Source organism: Vanellus vanellus (assembly GCF_965231255.1).
Source record: "Vanellus vanellus genome assembly, chromosome: 4".
In the NCBI taxonomy this organism is placed as follows: Eukaryota; Metazoa; Chordata; class Aves; order Charadriiformes; family Charadriidae; genus Vanellus; species Vanellus vanellus.
Window position 1 is genome coordinate 69,657,734 of NC_138909.1, and position 25,595 is coordinate 69,683,328.

Sequence of the window (25,595 nt, forward strand, 5' to 3'; positions counted from 1 at the left end):
AAAGTTTGAAATACTACCTTGAATCCTAAACACTCAGAAGTGACAGACTGAATACCATTTACGAATGCCCGGGTTGGCAGTATCCCAGAAGGGCTTTGTTTGTATTTTACACTAAGGCCCCTGAAGCCACATATGTACTTCATAAATGAATAGAGGGCACAAGCAATTGCTTGGTTTGCTTTGTCTAATTTATCTCGCTATGTTCCTTGTGGTAGCTAGCTGAGCAAAAAGCAGAGCTGAAAAGCAATTGTCTTAATAAAATACACACAAGCGTCGCCCCTGCCCCCTCCCCCCCCCCAAGAAAAAAACCCAAACAACAACCAAAACAAAACAAAATAGAAACTTCCTTAGTATATTTTCTGGTGGTTTGGGTACTTTTTATCTTAAATGTGTATGTACGTTGTTGGAGATATACATGTAAAGTTTCTTTAGATTCTTCTAACAACACCAATAGGAACAGGGCAATAATAAACTACTTAATCAATGAAGAAAGGCTGATAATAAACAACTACAAAGCAAAAGCAATTCAATACATCTTTAGCAAACGGAACTAGACCTGCTATCATCCTGCCAAAAGAAGGACCTTAACTACTATGAGATTGTGTCTGCCATCACAGAGGACAGGCCATAAGGACCCAGGTGGACCTGTCCAATTGAGCTACTGAAAAATTATTCCACGAGTAATCTACAGTTCCTCCTTCTGTGTCTTCTTGACAAATACAGTATCATCCCAAACACTGCCATGTGTCAGAAACAGGTATCCTAGAATACACGCAAACTCACTTTCACAGGTGCTTTTCCGAAGCAGAAAAATTAATTTACTTCACTGTTGTTAAACGTAAGATCAGCAGGATACTGGGTCAAATACTGAAGCGAGCCACCTTGCCTGACCTTGCAAACCTCAAACTCTTTCATACTCTTCTAAGATTCATAGCAGGCTCCTTACGTTTCTGCTTGCTATTTTGTTCTCTACAAGAACCACCCTAACCCCGCAAAGAACATTTAAACCATCCTGCAGCTCCCAGAAGTATTACACTGATTTTGCTAAACAGCATCTAGGTCCACATCTGTAAGTTTATGGACTAACTGAACTCATGTTGAAGTTAATAAACTTCCCAGCAATTAAAGGGGGAATTGGGTCAGACTCAGGGGGCACACAAGCGTATGTCTGACCAGCTTTGAAATTAATCAAGGTGGGAGAGGAGAACTTAGGAAGTAAAATATTGAAACTCTAGAGAGATTTGTGTTCTATGTTTAATGCATCCAAATTATAAATTGAAGTTATTTTTATGACATTAAGATGAATAGCATTTTTGTGAAGCAGACAATCATCACGAGATATAATGCACACGGGTTTTTCAATGTCATTAAGCACAATTTTCTTCTTGCAAAAATACAGACGTTCACATAACAGTTTGTAAATACAAAAACAAGTCAGTCAGTAAAAAAAACCCTAAATATTTAAGACATTTGAATTATCTGTTGAAAAAAATCTTTCAGTTTGCTCAAATTAGTGTTCAAGTTTCTGCAAATCAATCTGCACATATCAAAGAGACTTTAGTAGGCGATCTACCTCGATTGCCAGAGGGCAAATTGTGCTGAATCCCACTGACAAACAAAGGCCCTTTTCCCTGGTGGAACCAATGTTAGGAATGAAGCCAACATACCATTCTCAGAATTAAAAGCCTGATGTGAAAATGCTTTCTAAATACATGTAATGGGTAAGACAGTATATGCTATGTTTTATATAAAGATGTATCGCGTATAAATATTTGAATAGCAATCAGCTAGTAGCAAATGTGGAAAAGCATCCCGAGGCAGATACCACTTCTATTTAAATCTCGCAAGTTGATAGCAAGACCATCGTCTTATATTTTAGAGGCACATTCCAATTATTACACCAGTGCAGTTCAGCCAAGTTTGTGACTGTGCTTAAAGAGAGACACAGGACAAAATTTGGCCCTTATTTTACCATAGCATATACCAAATTCCAGAAGACCTTCAGTGGTCTACAAATATATAGGCATGTCAAAAGTTCCCTTGATATCAGGAGTATAACACCGATGCAAACATGAAAAATTTATTTATGTAGGTGGATATAAATATTTACACAGTAAAGGCACATATAGAAACATCCTACCTCTCTCTAACCCACCAGTACAGTAGGGACATAAACCGTTTGAACAGGAAAAAGAACTAGAGACATGTCATTTTTTGGCTGCACTTTTGCTTTTTAGTTTCCTATATTAGAAAGTTGTTAACATCCCAAATTTCATTAAGTAGCATAACACAGTGATAATCAAACGGAACCCTTTGCCTCTGAATTACTTTTTCAGAAACCATTTGCCTGGTAGAGTAACAATGTTTAGGAAGTCAAATTTCTGCCTACAACAGAAAACAGTAAGTGTAGTAAATACATGTCTTACAAAAGGTTGACCTTCTCAAGTAAGCCACACCACATGACTGAAAAATCTGTTACTACTCATGCAAACATACTATAATAAAGGTAACAAAGAGCTGTATTGAACATCTCAGCCAGCATGGTGCTTATAAGTATTCTGAGCACAGTTCTTCTTAAAACACTGATCTTTTCTTCAGTGGTCTACGCTCTCTGTGGCTTTTCTCCTCAGAAGGTTTTTCATATGCTCACCTTATTAGTAACTCAACAGCTTCAGTATGAATTAGACTAGCAAAGTGAAATCACTAGTGGACTAATTTGGTTTTCTCCCATCTGCTACAGAGACCTTAGATTAGACAAACTCTTGAGATGAGAACGAAAGAATACAGTAATGTTTTTTGCGTGCCTTTTTTTTTTTTTAAGAGAAGTGTTATTGCATTGAAATTATTTGACAGCCTTCATAAGGCTGTCAAAGCCTAATTCTCTTGTGAAAATTTATTCCACAGGTGGCTCCCACTATACACAGTCCCTACCGTTGACATATCATCTGAGAGATATGTAACTTCCTCAGTGAAAAAGAAAAGATGGGTCATTGTAATAGGGGACTCAGTTTTGAGGGGGGCGGAGGGCCCCATATGCAGACTGGACCCGCTATATAGGGAGGTTTGCTGCCTCCCTGGGGCCCGGGTTGGTGATGTTAAGAGGAAGCTTCCGTCCCTGGTGCGGCAATCAGATTATTATCCCCTTTTAGTGTTTCAAATAGGCAGTGATGATGTAGTAAGAAGAACGCCAAGAGCAATAAAGAAGGATTTCAGGGCCTTGGGACGACTAGTTAAGGGATCGGGAGCCCAAGACTTGTTTTCTTCTGTCCCTCCTGTTGCAGGGAATGATGAGGGGGTTAACTTGAAGAGTCAGCAGGTCAATGACTGGCTCCAAACTTGGTGCCACAGACAGGGTTTTGGGTTCTTCGATCATGGCCTGATCTACAGAACACCAGGCCTGCTGGCAGCAGATGGGAAAAGCCTGTCTCGCAGGGGGAAAATGGTTCTTGGGGCAGAGTTAGCAGGGCTCATTGGGAGAGCTTTAAACTAGATTTTAAGGGGGATGGGTGTGTAACTGGGCTTGCTAGAGAGGTGCCTGGGCATAGTAGCTCAGCAACTGTGGGGCCGAGTGCTAGTACTTTTGAGAATCAGAAGGCCCACCACTCCTCAAGGGCAAAAACTACACACTCATTGGCTTTTCTGAAATGCCCGTACACCAACGCGTGTAGCATGGGGAATAAACAGGAGGAGTTAGAGATCTCATTGCAATTACTGAGACGTGGTGGGATGGCTCACATGACTGGAACACTGTCATGGAGGGCTATGTTCTCTTTAGGAAAGATAGGCCGGCAAGGCGAGGCGGTGGAGTTGCTCTTTATGTGAGAGAGCAACTGGAATATATTGAGCTCTCCCTGGGACGAGATGAAGAACAAGTTGAGAGCTTGCGGATAAGGATCAAGGGGCAGGGTAATATGAGAGACACTGTTGTGGGTGTCTATTACAGGCCACCTGATCAGGATGGGGTAGTTGATGAGGCCTTCTACAGACAGGTGAAAATCGCCTCACAATCACAGGCCTTGATTCTCATGGGGGACTCCAACTACCCTGATATCTGCTGGGAAGGCCACACAGCTAGGCATGTACAGTCCAGGAGGTTCCTCCAGTGCATTGATGACAACTTTTTGACTCAGGTGGTGGAGGAGCCTACAAGGAAAGGTGCTCTAGTGGACCTGGTACTGACAAACAAAGAGGGACTGGCGGAGGATGTAAAGGTTGGGGGCACACTGGGCTGCAGCGATCATGAGAAGACAGAATTCAGGATTAAGTGTAGTATAGAAAAAATGACAAGTAGAGTTGAAACCTTAAACTTCAGGAGGGCTAACTTTGATCGTTTCAAGGAGTTGCTTGGAGAAATCCCATGGGAGAGGGCTCTAGAGGGTAAGGGGGCTCAAGAGAGCTGGCTGCTATTTAAGCGTCACTTCCTCCAAGCTCAGGATCAGTGCATCCCAAAGAGAAAGAAATCAGGCAAGGGAAGAAGGAGACCTGCATGGCTGAGCAGGAACCTTCTGAAAAAGCTCAGGTGGAAGAAGGGAGTTTACAATAGGTGGAAGAAGGGGCTGACTGCTTGGGAGGAATACAAGAATGCTGTCAGGGTATGCAGGGGGTAAACAAGGAAAGCCAAGGCAGCCTTGGAATTGAACCTGGTGAGGGATGTCAAGGCCAACAGGAAGGGTTTCTTTAAGTATATAGGAGACAAAAGGAAAAGTAGGGAAAATGTGGGCCCGCTGTTGAACGAGACAGGTGCCATGGTGACAGATGATGCAGAGAAGGCAGAGTTGCTAAATGCATTCTTCGCTTCTGTCTTCATTGTTCGGGCCAGTCCTCGGGAAACCCAGACTTTGCAGGTAACAGAGAAAGGCTGGAGGGAGCAAGACTTTCCTTTGGTTGACGAGGAGCAAGTTAGAGATCAGTTAGATAAACTGGATATCCACAAATCCATGGGGCCTGATGGGATGCACCCTCGAGTGCTGAGGGAGCTGGGGGAAGTCATTGCTGGGCCGCTCTCCATCATCTTTGAAAGGTCCTGGAGGACAGGTGAGGTGCCTGAGGACTGGAGGATAGCTAATGTCACTCCAGTCTTCAAAAAGGGCAAGAAGGATGACCCAGGAAACTACAGGTCGGTCAGCCTCACCTCCATCCCTGGAAAGATGATGGAACAGCTTGTGCTGGCTATCATCTCAAAGCACCTGGATGAAAAGAAGGTTATCAGAAGTAGTCAACATGGATTCACCAAGGGGAAGTTGTGTCTGACTAATCTGATAGCATTCTATGATGAAGTGACTAGATGGGTGGATGAGGGGAGGGCAGTGGATATTGTCTACCTTGACTTTGGCAAGGCTTTCGACACTGTCTCCCACATCATCCTCACATGCAAGCTTAGGAAGTGCGGGCTAGATGAATGAATAGTGGGGTGGATTGAGAACTGGATGACAGATAGAGCTCAGAGGGTTGTGGTTAGTGGTGCAGAGTCTAGTTGGAGGTCAGTAATAAGTGGTGTCCCTCAAGGGTCAATACTGTGTCCAGTCCTGTTCAATATATTCATCGATCATCTGGATGAAGGGATAGAGTGTACCATCAGCAAGTTTGCTGATGACACTAAACTGGGAGGAGCGGCTGACACACCAGAAGGCTGTGCTGCCATACAGAGAGACCTGGACAGGCTGGAGAGTTGGGCAGAGAGGAACCTAATGAAATTCAACAAGGGTAAATGTAGGGTACCGCATCTGGGGAGGAATAACCCCACGCATCAGTACAGGTTCGGGGCTGACCTCCTGGAGAGCAGCTCTGTGGAAAGGGACCTGGGAGTCCTGGTGGACAACAGGATGACCATGAGGCAGCAATGTGCCCTGGCGGCCAAGAGGGCCAATGGCATCGTGGGGTGCATCAAAAAGAGTGTAGCCAGCAGGTCGAGGGAGGTCATCCTCCCCCTCTACTCTGCCCTGGTGAGGCCGCATCTGGAGTACTGTGTCCAGTTCTGGGCTCCCCAGTTCAAGAAAGACGGGGATCTGCTGGAGAGGGTCCAGCAAAGGGCTACAAAGATGATTAGGGGATTAGAACATCTTTCATATGAGGAAAGGCTGAGGAACTTGGGTCTCTTTAGTCTAGAGAAAAGAAGAATGGGGGGGGATCTTATTAATGCTTTCAAATACTTAAAGGGAGGATGCCAGAGGGATGGGAGGAGTCTTTTTTCAGTGGTGCCCATTGACAGGACGAGGGGTAATGAGCACAAGCTTGAACATAGGAAGTTCCATCTTAACATGAGGAGGAACTTCTTCACTTTGAGGGTAGTGGAGCACTGGAACAGGCTGCCCAGAGAGCTTGTGGAGTCTCCCACTCTGGAGACGTTCAAAACCCGCCTGGACGCTGTTCTGTGCAACCTGTTGTAGGTGACCCTGCTCTGGCAGGGGGGTTGGACTAGATGATCTCCAGAGGTCCCTTCCAACCCTGACTATTCTGCAATACTGTGATTCTGTGAACTAAGAGTCTAATTTCAGTGCTGCCAAAGATGAACGGGGTGAAAGGCAGGCGCCTTTGGTCAACTCTGACCAGTTTGGGAAGGAGGATGCTATTTTTTGTTAGCAAAGCCTCTGCCGGCAGGAAGAAACAGATTGTGCATGCACCCAAGTGCAAGACCAGGCAAAGTAAATAAGGTAAGTTTAAACCAACTTTGATTGTCACTTAAGACCAAAGCTTCTAACTGGGTGTTGAAAACCAGGTGGGCTGCGGAGAGCCTGGGAGCCAGATATTTTCTGTTCACAGCTATGGAGCCAGAGAGCAGCTGCCTTTTGCCTCACTTGCAGCGCTGATTTACCACAGAGTTAAAGAAGCAGTTAAATACAGGAATTCAGTCTGCATGTAGCTTCTACTTGATCAACATACAGTGAAAAGAATAATAGAACAAAGCATGGGATTTCCACCCCAAACTGGCAGTCAGTAACTCCTAAGCCAGACACTTTCATAGGTGGCTTAAGCTATTCTCAAGGGACCTGTGTGACAGTCACTGGAGTTCACCTATTACCCTAGTTGCGTCCTAAAGCATTTGAGTTTAATAGCTGGAATCATAGGGAACGCGTGGAGATTTTCTAGCACAAATCTGTAGAAAGACTTTAAGCCAGGGACTCAGTCAATATGTCATCTTTTTTATTGAGACAACTTGACTACATCGCAGTAGTTATTTGTAGTCCAGGTTTAGACATATCGTTTGTCTTAAAATTCCAACCACTATTTAAAAAGCCTGCCTCCCAGAAGGAACACTAGATACACTTCCCAAATTATATGCAATATTTTCCATTATTTCTTGAAAACAAATACACAACAGTAAAGACATTCTACAATAAGATACTTTAAACAGGGTTCTGTTTAAGGTGACTAGGCAGTTGTTGCCATGCTCAACCTGCTAGCAGAGCAAGCGACACATTTTAAATAGTTGTCTGGTTATTTTTCCCAATAAGGGAAACCTCTTGCCATTTTCCCCACTTCGTTATAAGCAAATGCCACAGCTCTACCCTGAGCTCTCCTTCAGGGGCTTCTCCGTTCCTGTCCCCCTCTCCCACAGAAATCCTTCCAATTCTCCTCTTCTGTGTTTGTCCTAATTCCCTTGCTCTGTGAGACTTCTCCGCACTTGTGCTAATCCTACTGCTACTATGCTTCTCCACTGCTGTTTCAGCATTTAATCTTTTCAAAGGTTACCAAATATCTATAGCTCCATGGCCAAGACTGTCCCTAGACACACCCTTTTTTCTCAGCTGCTCTCAAAGGGTGAATCCATGGTTCGTAAGCACCTGAGCTGCTCACAAGCCTCAACTATAAAACTGAAAAATCCCCCACTGTTACATGTAATCATTTTTCATCTCATTAGTGGCATTAGGCAGCAAGGATAGAGGGATGTTGCCCTAACACAGCTGAAGGTACTATTGATACAAAACCATCCATTGGTGCAAAACTGCGGGTGCTTATTTCAAGTTGATACAGGCCTATTTCAATGCATCTTCAGTCTACCATGTCTTTCATGTTAAATCCCAAAACTAGAGTAAACCAGCTTCATTAATCAAAGAATGCACACATACAGGTTTTGCACCCACTTAACTACATTTGCTTGAAAACACATTAATTCTGTAAGCTTGACTGGATTTCCCCTTTCACAGCTGTATTGTTTCATTACCCCCTCCTAGAACATGCTGCACTTGCAAACAATGTCAGGCCTTATGGATATAAATGGGAAGCTTTATATAAATAATAACCTAAACTGTTTCTTAGTGAGAGGGGAAAATGCTACCAAAACACACCAAAAAGGATATTCAGATGCAGTTAGCTTAGAGAAAAGGAGAAAGGAAAAGATTACTCTAAAAAAACAGCTAAGAATATGGGTGAGAAAAAACAGTAAAATCCTTTTCCTCCAGTGTAATCCCTCACCCATGCCCTATTTATGTGATTCCTCACAGTATGTTTTGTCCTTATTCCAAGGTTACAGGGACTGAGGGGAATAGGCACTATTGATTAATGTTGTTGCAGAGTTTGAAGAGTTCAGCTGGAATTACACATTCCTTGAATGGTGTTATTTCTGAAGAGCAGGTGCAAAAACCGTCTCAGTTTTATTTTATTTTATTTTCAGCTTTTCTTGACCACATCTCTTTAATGCAGAAGAGAAACTTTATGATTCATTATCTCATACAGCTTCATAAGCTTCTCACAGAACTGGAGAAAGACTCAATCTCAGAGCACATTCAGTCATCACCTCAAAGGGAAGGCAAACCCAGAATACCATAAACACCCCCCTGAATGATGAGGTATAATAAGCCACACTGCATCACTGATTAAATGTTGTGTCGCTTGTACACAAAGTATTTTAGAATCATAGAATCAATCAGGCTGGAAAGGACCTTTAAGATAACTGAGTCCAACCATCAGCCTAACACTGCCAAAACCACCACTAAACCATGTCCCTCAGCACCACGTCTGCCCGTCTTTTAAATACATCCAGGGATGGCAATTCCACCATTTCCCTGGGCAGCCTGTTCCAATGTTTGATAACCATTTTGGTGAAGAATTCTTTCCTAATACCCATCCTAAACCTCCCCTGGTGCAACTTGAGGCCATTTCCTATCGTCCTATTGCCTCTTACTTGGGAGAAGAGGTCGACCCCCACCTCTCTACAACCTCCTTTCAGGCAGTTGTAGGGAGCAACAAGGTTTCCCCTCAGCCTCCTTTCCTCCAGACTAAACAACCCCAGTTCCCGCAGCCGCTCCTCATTAAGACTTGTGCTCCAGACCCCTCACCGGCTTCGCTGCTCTTTGGACACGCTCCAGCACGCTCTGAAAGGCGGCATGAGAAATTACAGATACAACAGGATATCCTAACCACACTAAACTTGTATTTATTGTCTGTACTTCTCTTAGTTTTTAATTGTCTATTTAACACCAGGTATCCCTCCTAAAATCTCATGTCCATATGACAGATGTGCACCAGAGCTCAAGCCAGGCAATATCTGTAAATACACAGTTTCAGCTAGGAAATACAGATCATAACCACACGAGACGGGCACTTGACCTGCAGCACAGCTTCCACATTCCCAACTTGCCCCTTTTCCGCCCTCTAACAAACCAGTTCTTGCTCAGACATGTCCCAACCCCTCTTAGCTGGATACACACTCAAAACTAAAACCAAAACATTTAACCTGCTGTAGCATTGTTGCTCAAGTGAAAACTTTCAATTCTGGATGTCTAGAGAAAGGTTTCTAAATCTGTATTTAGACATTGGATTTTTGAAGACAGCGAATATACAGAGATCCTACTGAAGTCAGCAGGCAGTGCAGGTGTTAAACACCTCTAAAACCAGGCCATTTTTATTTAGCTGTTCAAACAGCAAGATAGGATACTATTTTTAATTCCCAATATTTTGAGGAATCTAAGCCATCCCTTTTATGCCATTTCCTCCTCATTTTCCACAGATTTGTCCCGTTTTCTCACCCACATCACCCCAATAGTTTTCTCCGCTCTTGCCCTAAACAAGTCTTGAGATAACAGAGCTCAGGTAAATTCTGTTTTGTTTTTAGGACTTTCTTCTCTTCCAGCCTTACAGGATTACATCCATCTCACTTGGGGCATCTATCCATTTAGCTGTCTGCCCTACCTTTTTGAGGCAGCTTGAGCCTCATCTTTGGTGTGTGCATCAACCTACTCTCTTCAGTCCAGTTGTCCTCTCCGTCTTTCTCCCCTTTTTGATTCCCAGCCTCATTTTATTCCCTGATACCTAGGCAGCAGAAAACCAGCAGCAGTTCAAAGAAGCAGGGCAACGGACATCATCCACACAGACAAAGAGATCCCCACCATCATCACCTGCCTAAAATGGGCATTATTAGGGCCCATTGTCTAGTTGGAGAGCCTATGATCAGAAACCCTCAGTATGGGAGAATCTGCCTTTCCACCACTTAAGAACCAAAAGCAACCACGGTCCCTCCTCAGCCTGCCAGGGAAACACACAAACTGTAGAGAGAAAACGAAATTGACTATGTGATGACAGTGGACACACAAAGCAGCACACTACGTGTTTTGTCCAAAATGCCAGGTGCCCACACCGTCCAGCAACCAGTTCCATATTCAGCTCCACCAAAGCTGTGTCCTGAACCCACCCCGCGGCCCTCTTGGCCAACTAACAGCTGAATTTTTCAGCTGGAATATACTACTGCTGTACAGAGACACCGTAAGTGAAGGAACCATGATCTTTCAGGCAATTAAGGTCCCATAGAGGTTTTAAAAGTGGAGGCACGCTTTGGGTTGGTGGAAGAGCAATGAAGATAAAGGAGGATTCAGGGAAATGTGCTAAGGAAAACTCTTTTACAAAATTGATGTGCCATTACCTTTTCTCTCTTCCTTGTTAGCGAGCTGCTCAGAAAGCAAAGGGCACACACCAGCAGTTGAGAAGGGGAGACAAAACCCAACCTGAGGAATGATTAATGGACAGTCCTGCAGCTCACAAGTGAGAATAACTCTTTTATAGCTTCACTATGCTAATATTTTCCAACATGCTTTTTTTTTCAAGCCCAGGAAAAAAAAAAACGTGTCATGGGTTGCTTGTTAAGAAGCAAACGCAGCACTGACAATTACTGATACACTTTGTTGCTGTCTTTGTTGCTGGCTGGGGCTAAACCGCGACATACACCTGTGATACCACAAGTACTCCATGTGCCAATGACCTTACTGATTTTGAAATCAAACTATTTAAGCAAGAGTGAGGATTTTCCTGTTTGCAATATTACAAATGAATCATCATGGCTCTGTTTTCAGTACGGAAGGAGAGGAAGACTGTACAGAACACAGTGCCTTTTACTTTTAAAAATCACATGATATCACCTAAGAAACCAAGTCTGCCAAAAGGATGGACAGATACAGTACGTTTATTTTCCTTTTATGCCCATATATATATCAAACATAGGAGCTCAGCATCTACACATATACATATATAGCCACCAATTTGTGGGAATCTGCTTTTGTTCATGATTTTACAAAGGCACTCCAGTCTTTCTTAAGGTCAAACCTATTTTACTGACCGATTAATTGAAAACAAGGGATGCTACCTTTCCAAGCAGAAAGTCACCACACAGCCTAAGTCAACAAAATGAAGAAGCCTTTGCTTATCACAAAACTATTAAATAAATGAAACTCTAGAGGTCAGGTTAATGGCGTAATATATGGAGAGAGTGATTACAGCCTCCCGGAAGATGTTTCTGCCTGAGGTAAGTTAGCAGACATCCTCAGATTAAACTTTCATCAGCAGATCTCTATATTTCATCAATCTTTCATTACGGCATAGCTTAGAAAATCATCTGGTCAGGTGTCATTAGAAAACCTCTTCATCTTCCAAAGCAAAATCTACCCAAATAAATTACTAAAAGCAAAACAGAGTTAAAAAGGAGGGCCTGCAGATCGTTATGGAGTTCAAATAGTTCAAAGTAGAGGAAAATATACATTTCTACAATATTTTAAAATTGAAACACTGTCTTTCACAACAAATCCAATATATTTTATTATACAGGCTCTTGGACCAGAAGATGTAGCTAATTAACAAAATTCATGTGCAACAACTTGGAAGAGCTTCATCCCAGAAAGTGGGATTTCATCAACTTCCTGGACAATTAATCCACCAAAGCAGCAGTGCGATCCCCTCACTCTTCTCTGATGATAGCAAACTCATAATCAGGGAAAGCTGCTTTTGCAATCAGGCTCTGGTGTTTCTCACCTCCGGACCAATAAGTAATTTTACCAGGATGAGCCCATGGACTGCATGGTAATGTACACACGAAAAGAGAGGCAGTGCAATTTCCAGCTCAACAATATGGTTTTCTCAGATCAGGTTGTCCTGTCACCAAATGCTTTTTTCTTGTATGTTAGTGCTTCTTCAGCAAATGCTACATCATTTATGCTACCCTTCATAGCATGTTTCCTATACTGAACCTCTCTATGCCCAAAACACGTTGTACATCTGATTACTAAGTCATAAGTGTGTTCTTTCTGCTTGTCTTTTGGATCTTCTTCTTTTGGATGCAGTCTGAGTTTACTTGCAAATAATGGCTACATTGCTTTTCCTAAAATTGACCCATTTAAAAAAATAAAATTAAATTAAATTTCAAAAAGAGTGGGCTCCAGTCCTGAATGTCATACTGGACACAATTTCTGTAGAAGCATATACCAAAATTCTTACAAAGGGCTAAAAATAAGAAAGCTCTGAAATCAAACTTCTTATGATGAAAAAAACAGACTCCAATAAAAGTGGCCAAGAACATTATTGTGCAAGCAAATGAAATATTAAGGCTGGTTTTGATTGTGTTTATATATTAAATCTTCAGTAAACTATTTCTTGCTGTTATTTACAGCAGCCAATCAAGAAAAGTCACGTTCTCTAGAAACAAGAAATGTTCATTGTCAACACAGAAAGACCAACTCCCACCTCTGATGGTAGAAATATGAGGAAAGATTAGTTTATTTGCTCTGCCACGTTCTCTGTGTTGTTAATGTCACAAATAAAACCTCTTTTCAGGAAAACAGTAGAGGAAATTTCTACCTTTTATGACCAAGAGGGAGAACACTTGTTTTGTTTGATTTTTTTTTTGTGTGTGGTTTTTTTTTTATTAAACTTGGATGTGTCCTTCTCCTACATACTCCATAACTAAGTTTTTTTCTTAATAGAAACATAAATTTCTGCCAAAGCCTCAAAAGAACTGGAATTCATCTTTGGTCCCCAGATATGGCATGAAAAACGGCAGAACTGGGATCAGAGATGCTCTTTCCAGTACCTTGTACGTAGCTTTTGGTAAACGTTGTGAGACACCATGGCAGATCCATAGGTCAGAGCAGACACAAAGACCTGAGCACACAAAACCTTTCCCACCAACTCTTCTCCTATTGATGGGTCTTACATCCATCTAGGAGAGTTTGCTATTGCCTCCCACCCTCAGATACATTTCACCAAAAGCTTACAACATTCTTGGTGCTGCATTATTGCAAAAGGCACATTTCTCTTAAATGTCCCCTTCCAACATCAAGTTCTGTCTTTAGGAGAAGCAGGCAACCAGCCTAAAGAAATGTGACTTATAAACAACATAATGGAATGATTTGACTTTCCAACGAAATTTAAATATTTGAAAAAATAACTGTAAATGCTTCAAAAAAACCAAAAAGCAAAGGTGACTTCGTCCCTAAAGCCGCATCACATTTAGGTGCCCCTTAAGATGCTCTATTCATTTCCTGACCAAAACAAGCTACTACAAAATCTGACTTGAAGGGAAACGTTCAATGCACTCATTTTCTGAGGCAAACAAAACACTCCAATGGTTTATTCATAAGAAGTTAAAACCTTTTTACTTTCCACCATTTCAAACTTGATTTACCACTTTTAGACCTCTCAAAAATCTGCACCAATGAAAGTGAAAAACTGTAAAAAAACCCCCCAACCATCAGTCATTTACAGAAGTAAAAAATTTAAAAAGATGGAATTAGGTGGAATTAGATGGAATTAGATGGAATAGAAACATTTATCATAGAATAGTTTGGGTTGGAAGGGACATTTAAAGGTCATCTAGTCCAACCTCCCCTACCACGAGCAGGAACATCTTCAACTAGACCAGGTTGCTCAGAGCCCCATCCAACCTGACCTTGAATGTTTCCAGGGATGGGACAACTACCACCTCTCTGGGCAACACGCACCAGTGTTTCACCACCCTCGTTGTAAAAAACCTCTTCCTTCTATCTAGTCTAAATCTACCCTCTTTTAGTTTTAAACAGTTACCCCTTGCCCTATTGCAACAGGGCCTGCTGAAAAGTTTTTCCCCATCTTTCCTCTAGGCTCCCTTTAGGTACTGAAAGGCCGTAATAAGGTCTCACCTTTCCTTTTGGAAATTTGGCTGGAGATAATCAGAAACTTTGGGAGGGATTAAAGAAATTTCAGAAAATCTTTTCCAGGGAAAGACTTTTCAGGTCCAAAATGACATTTCCCATCAAAAGTCAGAGACAAAAAAAATAAACTACCCTACTATTGCAAATATCTCAACAATCAAACATGGGCACAAAAAGCAGCAGCTCGTTAGTGTTATTCAATCTGCACTACCCATGTGTCAGGATGGGTACTGTCCCAAGATCCTGGAATTACTCAATGTGAATGTCAGTGTTTTTGATACATCAAAATGCGCAGTGGCACAGGGAGACAGCTCACTGTCCCGCTCTAAGTCAGTTCCCACCGCAAAGTTACCTGACAAAGAAGGATGCTACCAAAAGAAGACCAGTCAGGAATGAAAGTGAAGGAAAGACTGGCTCCATGGCAGGAAGGCCTTTAGCACACACTTGTGGTTGCTCCCTACGGCAAGGAAGACCTTCAGGTCGCAGGCAGTCAGGTTTCGAGGACAAACCTCAGTTTTCTGCAACACCGTTAGGAATTTTCTTGCATCGAGATCTTTAATGGCTTAAAACCATTACTTTTCCCTCAATCCAACTTTTTTCTCCATCAAATCAAGTGTTTCAAGATAAGTCGAAACACGTGCATGCAGTCAGAGTGTAAGCAGTGCATTTAACTTGGACCAGCAGGAAGACATGCTTTCACATAGCCTGCAGAAACATACTACAGACATATTTGAAAATATGATTTTATATATAAAAAAAGTATTATATATATCGGAAACAAAATAATGTTGCATGTGCAGTTTTATGCACCTGGCTGAATTCATCAGAAAGGTTTGCTCAATACAGGTTTAGCAAAACAGCATAAGTGATAAATTACGAAAAGCAGAGATTTGAAAAAGTTAGATCAGCAAGGAAAATAAGAATTTACCCATCTTCTCATAGCCCCTGGGACACAATTACTCAATCAAATAAATAGCTTTGATACCTAACTTGCTCCAGGCACATGTGTACGCTGTATCAGCAGACAGAAATGGCACCAAGTAAAGAGCGATAAGGAGAGCATAGACTCACCGGCCGTTGTCACGCCCCACACCCCAGACTCTGATGCTCACAATGGGCTGCGAATGAAGAACTGTGCGGTCCATGGGGTCAATCAGGTTCAGCATGTCATTTTCCAGTATAAGGTACATGTCTTTGCCCTGCAACTCCAGACAAAGTACAGTTACACAGTACATCCCCCTCTCAAACTGACTGTGAACAAGGTGTTATGCCTATGCTGTTCAGACTTGCATGCTCTTAATTTACTCAAAGTTTCAGTTTGTTTCAAGAGCAGTTGAAAACAAGTTCATTTACTTCTGGTGTGAAAAAGATCTAAGACAGTGTAAGATAGTATCTTGCTACTATATTTTTAAATGAGCCCAATCACAAAAAGCTTTGATTTCTTTTAAATGCAACTGTTTGACTCATTCAACCCCAAGCTACTGAGTTATTCAACAAATTACATGTTTATCCTTTCTCAAGTAAATTCTTCCAAATATAACAGAAGTCAAGGGCTGTCTTAATAACAAAGGCTCACATCAAAACCTGTACTCTTAAGGCAGAGTTTCTTCCTTCAAACAATGTGCTTTGTTTCCATAAACTTTAACCAACCAGTCATGGGAACAGACAGCAATTTGTAAGTGTCAAAGGATTTACAAGATACTCTTTGTAGAAAGATTAATTAAAGGGGAAAACCTAGCATTAAGACATGAATGCGAATTCTGCCGGTGACTGCAGAATCCTGGAGCCAGGACTTCTCCCTAATTCTTCTGGCATGTAAGAACAAGAAGAATGTTTCCCCCTCCCTCCCCTCCCCGAGGAAACAAACTTAGAGACAATTTGCCTTTTCATGCTAATTCGCAAATGCTAACCTTCCTCCTATGGTTAGCATTTGCAAAGGGTCTGCTGCCTCTTCCATCACATTTACTAGCTCTCTTCTCAGAGGCTGTGCACCTGCTCTGTGGACCACGGGATCCCATGGAAATGATCATGGACCTATCGCCAAGAAGTAAGACAAGCTCCTGCTGATAATAACAAGAAGGTGAGAGCTATCAGCTAAATATAGAGCAATTTATTTCCTCTCTATTGTACCAGAATCTAGAGATGAACAGAAAGAATGGAAAGGGTCTGACTTCCTACTGACACGTTTCAAAAATGACCTTTTTCTTCACCTCAGTGACACAAAAACCCTCTTCCTGCTTAGTTACAGTGGCCCAAGTCTTAATGATGTCTAATTTTGTGTCCAAGACACACATTCATGCCACCCTGGGAGGGCCTGCTTCCAGGCTAGGCAGCAAGTGGCAGGTGCTGCTGACCACCTCTCCTCCCTCCAAAATCTCCGAAGAGGGACTGAAAGGGGAGCTGTGACGCAGAGCTGGCAGCGCAAGCACCAAGAGGGGCATGCGAGAGGAAGGGGATGCAGGCTGGTATATGCAATGCCAACGCAAGAACATTTTGCCTGATGGAAAAAGTACAGCTGTGGCTGAGATGCAAGGCTGGAGATATAGGCTGCTCCTCAAGAAGCAAAACCAGATGCAGCTGCGATCACCATACATGTAAATGGGGTGAATCAGCAGCACTGAACTGCTCGTGGCACGCAGAAACAGAAACACAGGAAATAAAATGTAGAAGCCAGGATGGCACCAGGCAGACCTGGATGATGAAGGAAACCAAACAGAAAACAGAATCATCACAAAGAAAAAGGGTGAGAAATTTGCTTGGATGTCAGAAGCAGTAAACAGATTGTGTGAAGAACGTTACCAAGTGTCACAAAGATTGCTTTTTGGACCCATTTTCTACTTATATATTTATTCCAGAAGGAAATTATTATAAGAAGGTAAAATCTGTTTATCATGATCATGCAAAATAGACTGGGACTAGGGTAATAAAACTGAATCTAAATTAGCTGGAAAAGATTGGAGAATGGGCAGATAAGCAACGTAAGTCACAGGAAATCATCTTTGCAATGCTCAAGGGACAGCTTGGCCGCAGCCAGAAGCAATATATTTTGCTACATTTTGTTGCCTTATTATACAAAAGGTATTTTAGAGGTGAAAACACTGCATAGGGCAAGAAAACATGATTTAGACAGACTGGGAGCTTGAACATAGACCTCACTGCCTCAGACTGCTGAAGAGTGGTAGAGACCTGATGGTCCAAGATGAAGGTGGCTCTCACTGGAAGAACCATGCAGGGAAAGTGAATAAAGTAAAGAAAGGCTCAATCCCAGCAGTCTTCCAGGGAAGTGGTATATACAGTGGTATACAGGTCAATGGCAAAAACGTATCTTTTTCATGTGAGTGATTTTGTAATCTACAGGAATATAATGCATGGCAAAGTAGCAACACAAACAGGTAAGTCATGTTTTTTTTCTTAGATTTTATAGAACCGTGGAAGTTCAAAATTTACAGGGAATTTCTTTTGGAGATGAGCAGAGGGTGTGAAATACCACATTAAAGCCAATGATAAAGCTTCTGCAGGGTCAGGTTTTACGCACAGTGTGTGGGGTTTTTGTATTTTTTTTTTTTTAAATTATGAAAACTTGGGGATGGTCCTATTCTGAATTTCACTTTCATTACATTCTAACTAAAATAAATCTTTAGGCAATCTTAAAACCTCTATCTGCAGTCATCAGTTCTAGCTTCAGAACAGATTGCTGTACCTGCTCCATCTAGTCTGTCAGTGACTAGCACACTTATTTCAGATTCCTCTCTAAAATGTGCCTCTTCAAATCACTCTTGAAGCATTATATTGCCAGCAAAAAAATGTGGTTGTAATGATTTCTTTTAAAAATCAAGAAGACAATTTACTTCAGGGGCCACCTATTCAAGCACAGTGTCTCTATTGTTTTGTCAGGCTGATTTTTTTATAATTTTTATTATGAATAGTATTCACAATTAAAACTTCCATTCAAGAAGACCAAAAGTTTTCACCATTTTGGCTTGAAAACCCGCAAGGGCTTCCAACAAAGAACAATGGGATTGACAGAGAGAAATGTGGAAAAATGTGAACATTAACTCTTAAACCAAAGCACGTGATTTCAAAGTAAATGTTATATTTCAAGTTGATCAAAGTTCTGTCATCTGAAAAATGGATGAGATTACACACATGTAAAGAGTGGGCTTTCCCCTCCCAGGGTCAGCAGTATGTCCGACATCCATGACGGACACATCTCTAATTTCTTGTCCAGCTATATTAAACTAAATACAACTGTTCCCAGAAGAAAAAGGGAGACCAATGTTATCTTGTTTATTTATATGTACAATATGCATTTTTTACACTAAAAAAAACCCTTCTGAAATTACTTAAAATAGATAGGGCACTCACAGTTGTGTCCCTTAAAACATCACTTTCATTTTTAAACAGGCACTTTCTCCCAGTTGCTCCTCTGAAGTGTATATGCATTGCTGTGGTCATAGCCAGGACACTGAACACAAGCCTTAGACCGTAAAAATAAATTGGGAGACTAAAGGATATTTTTCCTAAATTTTTTACTGAAACAGACAAGTCTTCCTCTTAATTCCTCTTCTGTTCGGTAGCGCTGTTTCTCTTAGATCACACAGATACCAGTGAAGGTAATACCATTCACTCTTATGGTTAATTGTTGCAGTACCCCAGTACTTGGGTAGTAAATCTGCATTTAGTGTAACCCTCCTGAAAACAGGTCAGGAGAGAGGTAGAGAATAAGATTTGGCTGAAGTTTATGTTGCTCCATGATCAAACACATAATGAAGATCATAAAATCACAGAATGGTTTAGGTTGGAAAGGACCTTGAAGATCATCGAGTTCCAACCCCCCTGCCATAGGCAGGGACACCTCCCACTACACCAGGTTGCCCAAGGCCACGTCCAGCCTGGCCTTCAACACCTCCAGGGATGGGGCTTCAACAACCTCCCTGGGCAACCTGTTCCAGTGCCTTACCACCCTCACAGTGAAAAACTTCTTCCTAATGTTCAATCTGAACCTGCCCTCTTCCAGTTTAAAGCCATTCCTCCTCGTCCTATCGCTACATGCCCTAGTAAAAAGTCCTTCCCCAGCTCTCCTGTAGGCCCCCTTCAGATACTGGAAGACCGCAATAAGATCTCCCCGGAGTCTTCTCTTCTCCAGGCTGAACAGCCCCAACTCTTTCAGCCTCTCCTCATAGGAGAGGTGCTCCAGCCCTCGGATCATCCTCGTGGCTCTCCTCTGGACACGCTCCAGCAAGTCCATGTCCTTCTTATGTGGGGAATCCAGAGCTGGATGCAGTATTCCAGGTGGGGTCTCACGAGAGTGGAGTAGAGGGGCAGAATCACCTCCTTTGACCTGCTGGCCACACTTCTTTTGATGCAGCCCAGGATACAGTTGGCCTTCTAGGCTGCAATTGCACACTGCTGGCTCACGTTAAGCTTCTCGTCAACCAGCACCCCCAGGTCCTTCTCCTCAGGGCTGCTCTCCAGCCATACCCCACCGAGCCTGTGTTTGTGGCTGCTCTCCAGCCATTCCCCACCAAGCCTGTGTTTGTGCTTGGGATTGCCCCGACCCACATGTAGGACCTTGCACTTGGCCTTGTTGAACTGCATGAGATTAGCTTGGGCTCACCTCTCCAGCCTGTCCAGGTCCCTCTGGATGGCATCCCTCCCCTCCAGTGTGCCTACCTTGCCAAACAGCTTGGTATCATCGGCAAACTTGCTGAGGGTGCACTCAACCCCACTGTCCATGTCACCGACAAAGATGTTGAACAGTACAGGCCCCAGTACAGACCCTTGAGGAACGCCACTCATCACTGCTCTCCACTTGGACATCAAGCCATTGACCACAACTCTTTGAGTGTGACCATCCAGCCACTTCTTTATCCACCGAGTGGTCCATTTGTTGAATCCATGTCTCTTCAATTTAGAGACCAGGATATCATGTGGGACAGTGTCAAACGCTTTGCACAAGTCCAAGTAGATGACATCAGTTGGTCTTCCCTTGTCTGCTGCTGCTGTAACCCCTTCATAGAAGGCCACCAAATTTGTCAGGCATGACTCACCCTTGGTGAAGCCATGCTGGCTGTCACCAGTCACCTCCTTGTTTTCTATGTGCCTCAGCAGAGTTTCCAGGAGGATCTGCTCCATGATCTTGCCAGGCACAGAGGTGACACTGACTGGCCTGTAGTTCCCTGGGTCTTCCTTGTTTGCCCTTTTGAAAATACGGGTTATGTTTCCCCTTTTCCAGTTGGCAGGAACCTCACCAGACTGACACGACTTCTCAAATATGACAGCTAGTGGCTTAGCGACCTCATCTGCTAGCTCCCTCAGGACCTGTGGATCTATCTCATCAGGTCCCATGGACTTGTGCACCTTCAGATTCCTCAGGTGGTCTCGTACTTGATCTTCATCTACAGTGGGTGGTTCTCCATTTTCCCAATCCTTGTCTTTGCGTTCTGAGTCAAGGGTAGTGTGACTGCATCTTTTGTCCTTGCCAGTGAATGGTGATGGTTTTCTATGGGTTTGTCTCCTATGTCCTCTGTACATCCCATGACTATAACCCCGGCTTTTCCCTTCTTCTTGTTTCACTTACTGATCCCTCCACACCTTCATCTGTCCCCAGTACACCTCTCTTCCACACCACAATACCTCCAGCTTTTTTCATGTTTCTCCCTCCACTCTGACAGTGTTATCCTGTCTTTGCTGCCAATTCAGAAAGAAGCATAGAGCTTGCATGGTTCAGCTGATGAAGGTGTAGTTACCCATCACCAAACCAAGAAAGCAGAGAGCTGGGCTCTCTGTTTTTCCCTCAGTGTGCAGAAATTTGGCATCTGTCAAAATTGGACGACAGTCGTGAACATATTCAAGAGTTATTGGACAGGAACCAACAGACAGATTGATGACATAAAATTAATTTCCTTCTGGAACACTGATAAAATAATCATCTTAAAATAAGCCATCTGCCCATCAGTCTCAATCTTACACATTTTAGAAGCACAGGTCACACCAGTATAGGTTTCCTTGAAGCCCCTTTTGTCACTGGGCAACATGTGAAAATGGTATTCCAAAGCACCACTCTCAAACCTTTGGTCAGGAGAAAGACTTCCACTGATTTCAACAGTTTGTTCCAATACTGTTGCACAGGTGTGTACTAGTATAGGTGTAAATGCAAGGATGATGTCTTTGTGGCACCTGCTGTCCTGAAAAGCTTGGAACACTTTCCATATACATTTTCCTTGAACCATTTTATATCTTCTAGCAGTGCCAGCTGGGATAGGGAGATCCCAAACACACAGCATGGACATATTTGTCTACAGTGTTGTTCTTTCAAGACTTTTTACAACACAAGGAGGATGTTCCAAGAGGAGGAGAAGTTCACCCCATTCTTACCTCTCCCCAAATGCCGACAGTGTCTCTGATGTCATTTTTACAGTAAGAGAGTTGTCTGATGCAATTGTTCACAGCAACACTACTTTTTCCAGGAGCAAGATCTTCTTCTGCCATTTCTACCCAGCCCAGAGATCGCACAGCAAAGCACTAAAAAGAAACAAAAGAATATCTGAATGAGTATCAGAGCACACAACACGCTGCTGTATCCAGCTATGGAAATCTTCTCATGCACCAGAAAATGGTCAGTTAAAGTTAAAGATCCCTGGCTAGGAGGAGAACAAAATCAAAGCCTTGTAGATGAGCTTATGCTCAAAGATACATAAATTAAATTATAATTTGACAATGGCAAAGTGAAAACATTCAAAGGAACAAAGAAGAAAACACGACTTGCCAGGAAAGGTAGCTGTGGAGGTAAGAGTAATTCTTTACAATAAAATAGTTTTGTTAATACAAGGGAGCAGTAAAGAGTAGGACACACAACCATAGACAAATAAAGGAAAAAGCACAAATACAGATACAGTGGAACTGAAATTTTAGCTGGTTTCTAGAGCTCTAATTGAAAAGAAAGAAAATACAATTGGATTATGTCTATTGTGACATTCACACTCACTCGGTATATCTCATTGCCTGGCTTTTAACCAGAATTTTTTTTGTGTGTGTGGATTACAGCAATTATTTCTACAGTAAGTTTAACTAAGGTAGTAAACAATAACAAATTCAAAGCATTAACAGAAAGATAAGCTATCATAAGAGGAAAGCAGGCTTTTTTTTCTAGAAGGAATTAAAAATGATCTTTAAAATAAAACAATCTAATTATACAGTTTTTTAGCAAAAGGATGTTTAGCCAACCAGCGCACTCAGTTGGCAGAACAAGCCAAGGCGACATTACTTTGCACATATGGTGCTTTTTGCAAACAAAACAAAATGGGAGAAATGGAACGGCATCATCTCTACCCTACATTTACTAGGGTAGAGCATGAAAACCTTTAATTCTGAAAACCCCCAACACATTTGCTCCCAGGCTTTATGGTGGGTGAAATACAGACCTCACGCTAAGTCAATAGGAGTTTGTCTCTGAGACCAGGATTTCCTCCAGAGAACATTACGGGCATACCTCATTCTTAAATTGCAATGCACTGCCAAGAGAAGGATGCACAACAGACTTTTTGGTGTAGCTCCTTAATGGGCACACCAAACATTTATGGTGGTCCCTAAAGGTTCAGCAATAATAGTTTCTGAATGACCCCATACCAAATTCCTGCTCTCTTCTAAGTATTTAATACAGCAACAGACACCGCCACTTAATAATGCCAAATCAAATGCCATCCCATCTCTGAGCCTGGTTTCCCTGCAACTCTGCTAGAGTCAGTGATTAGATAGTGCACCAGCACTGACATGAAGTTGCACTCACTTCTTGCACCCAAATCCTCTTTGCCAGCCGTGATGCCTCCTACAGAGGTGCAGGATTCAGCAGGCACAAGTTCCAAAAGTAAAAGTGAGAAAATTTACAATTAATAACTGAAAATCTGCCATCATATAACATCTCTTTCACCCCGAGCCTCCCCTTGCCAAGATGGATCAAGTATTGATGTCAATTAGTACTCAGTCCTTGGTACCCTGCTTGCTTCAATGCTATTCAAATGTTTCTTCTGAAATGTTAACGCTGTCCTGAAATGCTATGCTGTTCTGGTGAACTGACTTCCAATTGTTTCAGTCAATCCAGTGTCCTGTTTGGTAGTCAGCACAATTTTCACCTTGCAAAGACCAATGCTCATTGTACAGCGCTGTCGCCCTGTGCCATAGAGCTTTCTTTGCTGTCAGCAGCATCCTGCAGGTCTCAAGAAGGCAGGGAATGATCCTGGGAGCTGCTTGAAGGAAGCTGGAATCAGTGACCACTGGCAACCCCACTGCCTCCAGCAGGACCCTGTCCACATGGGCACACAGCCCAGGAGCAGCAACAGCAGGTCCATGCTGGTGTTACCAATTAATCCCTCTTCTTGAGGTAGAGTAAATAAATCAGCTTCAGAGTTCAAAAGCAGGCACTGAATATTCATTTGCTGCCTTCTAAAAACTGCTGTGAAGTCAGTGAGTAGATCAAGCTCACACATCATCACTGGTGTGCCATTGGGGAACCACTGTCCTCAAAAAAATGCCCCAAAACACCAAGGTATTTTAAATATGCATAATATGTCAAGTGTGGCAAACTAAGGGAGGAATAAATTTCACCAGTGGGTAAAAAGATTAACGAGTTTCTCCCTCCTTCCCTTTAAAACTTCTCTCCTACTTCAGCCTTCCTTCAGCTTGCACAACGCACCCAGGCAGCCTACTTTTCCAAGCAGAAAACCCAGCCAAGAGTCTGCCTCTTATGCCTCTGGTACCTACTCCGACAAGCCACCAATGATGCATCTCATCTAAGGCATCAGACAGCAAATACACTCTGCAAATTGTGCGAAACCCTTTAGCAAGTGTGGGAAAAAAAATTAAAGCCTCTCATGCCTCCAGATTTTTTGTGGAAGTATTATTGTTTTTTATAATTTGGAAGGGGTTTTTTTGCTTTGCAAGCAAGGAAACCAATATGCAAATTCTCCTACACTGCTGCTTCCTGATCCAGCTCTGCTGGAAACCCACAAAAGCACTGACTTTCAAGATTTTAAAGGGAGATGAAGGAGAAGGTGAAAGACGAAACAAAGGCGGGGTCACCGCTCAGGGGTGCTCTTTACTTCAGGGCTACAAGAGATACTAAAGTATCCATTTTTTAGCAATTATTAAGGTCATATAATCTCAAGATTGCAGAATTGTTTTTGGCACATCATACGCTCATGAATCTTGCTGAAAGTGGTGCGATGCCCATTGGGGTATTAAATATTTATCTTTGCAAGCTTTTAAAATACAGATTTTTACTGTGCCGGAAGAAAGGGTGTTTTTACAAGTACTTCAATATTAAATTGAATAACAGAATACTAGCAGAGAGACATTTTCTAAATCATCTTAAGAGCTGTGAAGAACTAAATATATACAACAAGCATACTGTTTCCTCATTACTCTTCATATCTCAACCACATCTGCAATTTGTTAGCTGCTTTCCAAACACAAAGATAAAGATAGTCCTTGCACAGAACAGAGTATATTTTAAGAAGTCAAAAACCTGGTGAAAGACAATCAGTTCAAGTTGACAGCAGGTAAATCGCTGATTAGTAAAGATGGTGGACTGTTTTGGTATTTTTTTCCTGGCCATTTTTATGCTATGTTTAAAATTCTCCAGTGGTGGCATCCACTGTATTTCTTTCCTTTCCCAGCCCACTGTCATGACAGTAGAGTGAGCTGAATGGGATGCTCTTGCCCATCCCACATATTCCCCTCTGTGGAAGGGCTTGGCTTCCTTCCCCACTTCCATTCCCTCTCAGTGTTTCCAAGCTAGGTAGACTTGAGAAACCTGGTTGGGTTCTGGCACCTGGCAAGGTTTTGTTTCTGTGTTTTACAAGCAGCCCCTTACCGTAACCCATATAAAATGTTTCAGATCAGCTTCATCAAAACAAACTGATTTCCCAAAGACTCACTGCATACAAAAAACCCTCTCAATAAAACTCAGGAAGACTCAACACTCCACTCACAAGGCAACGCACATACCTGAGTATACACATACAAGAAACACTCCTTTGCTCAAAATACACCTATATACCAAAAACCTCCTACTTCTTGGTTAACTGAACACGTGTGCTGGCATGACTAAGAAGTGATGTCAGGCCTTCATGCAGATTTCAGCACTAGAAAATATAAGGACTCAGAGTAACATGCGATACATACCCCAGTTCATTCATCATCAGTATAACA

At 42.4% G+C, this 25,595-nt stretch overlaps 1 protein-coding gene across 3 annotated transcripts in view; it reads right to left on the reverse strand.

The window, feature by feature from the left end:
• APBB2 (amyloid beta precursor protein binding family B member 2) overlaps positions 1-25,595 on the reverse strand; it is a gene marked incomplete at its 5' end in the record, with an annotated part of 122,278 nt that overhangs the window by 33,549 nt on the left and 63,134 nt on the right. For 2 of the 3 annotated variants that reach the window (XM_082482293.1, XM_082482292.1), the window contains 2 exons: positions 15,459-15,586; positions 21,765-21,911. In XM_082482293.1, coding sequence (XP_082338419.1) covers positions 15,459-15,586; positions 21,765-21,911 — 275 coding nt within the window. Of the gene's footprint in view, positions 1-15,458; positions 15,593-21,764; positions 21,912-25,595 lie in introns of all 3 variants that reach the window. The other variant, XM_082482294.1, reaches the window with a different exon arrangement.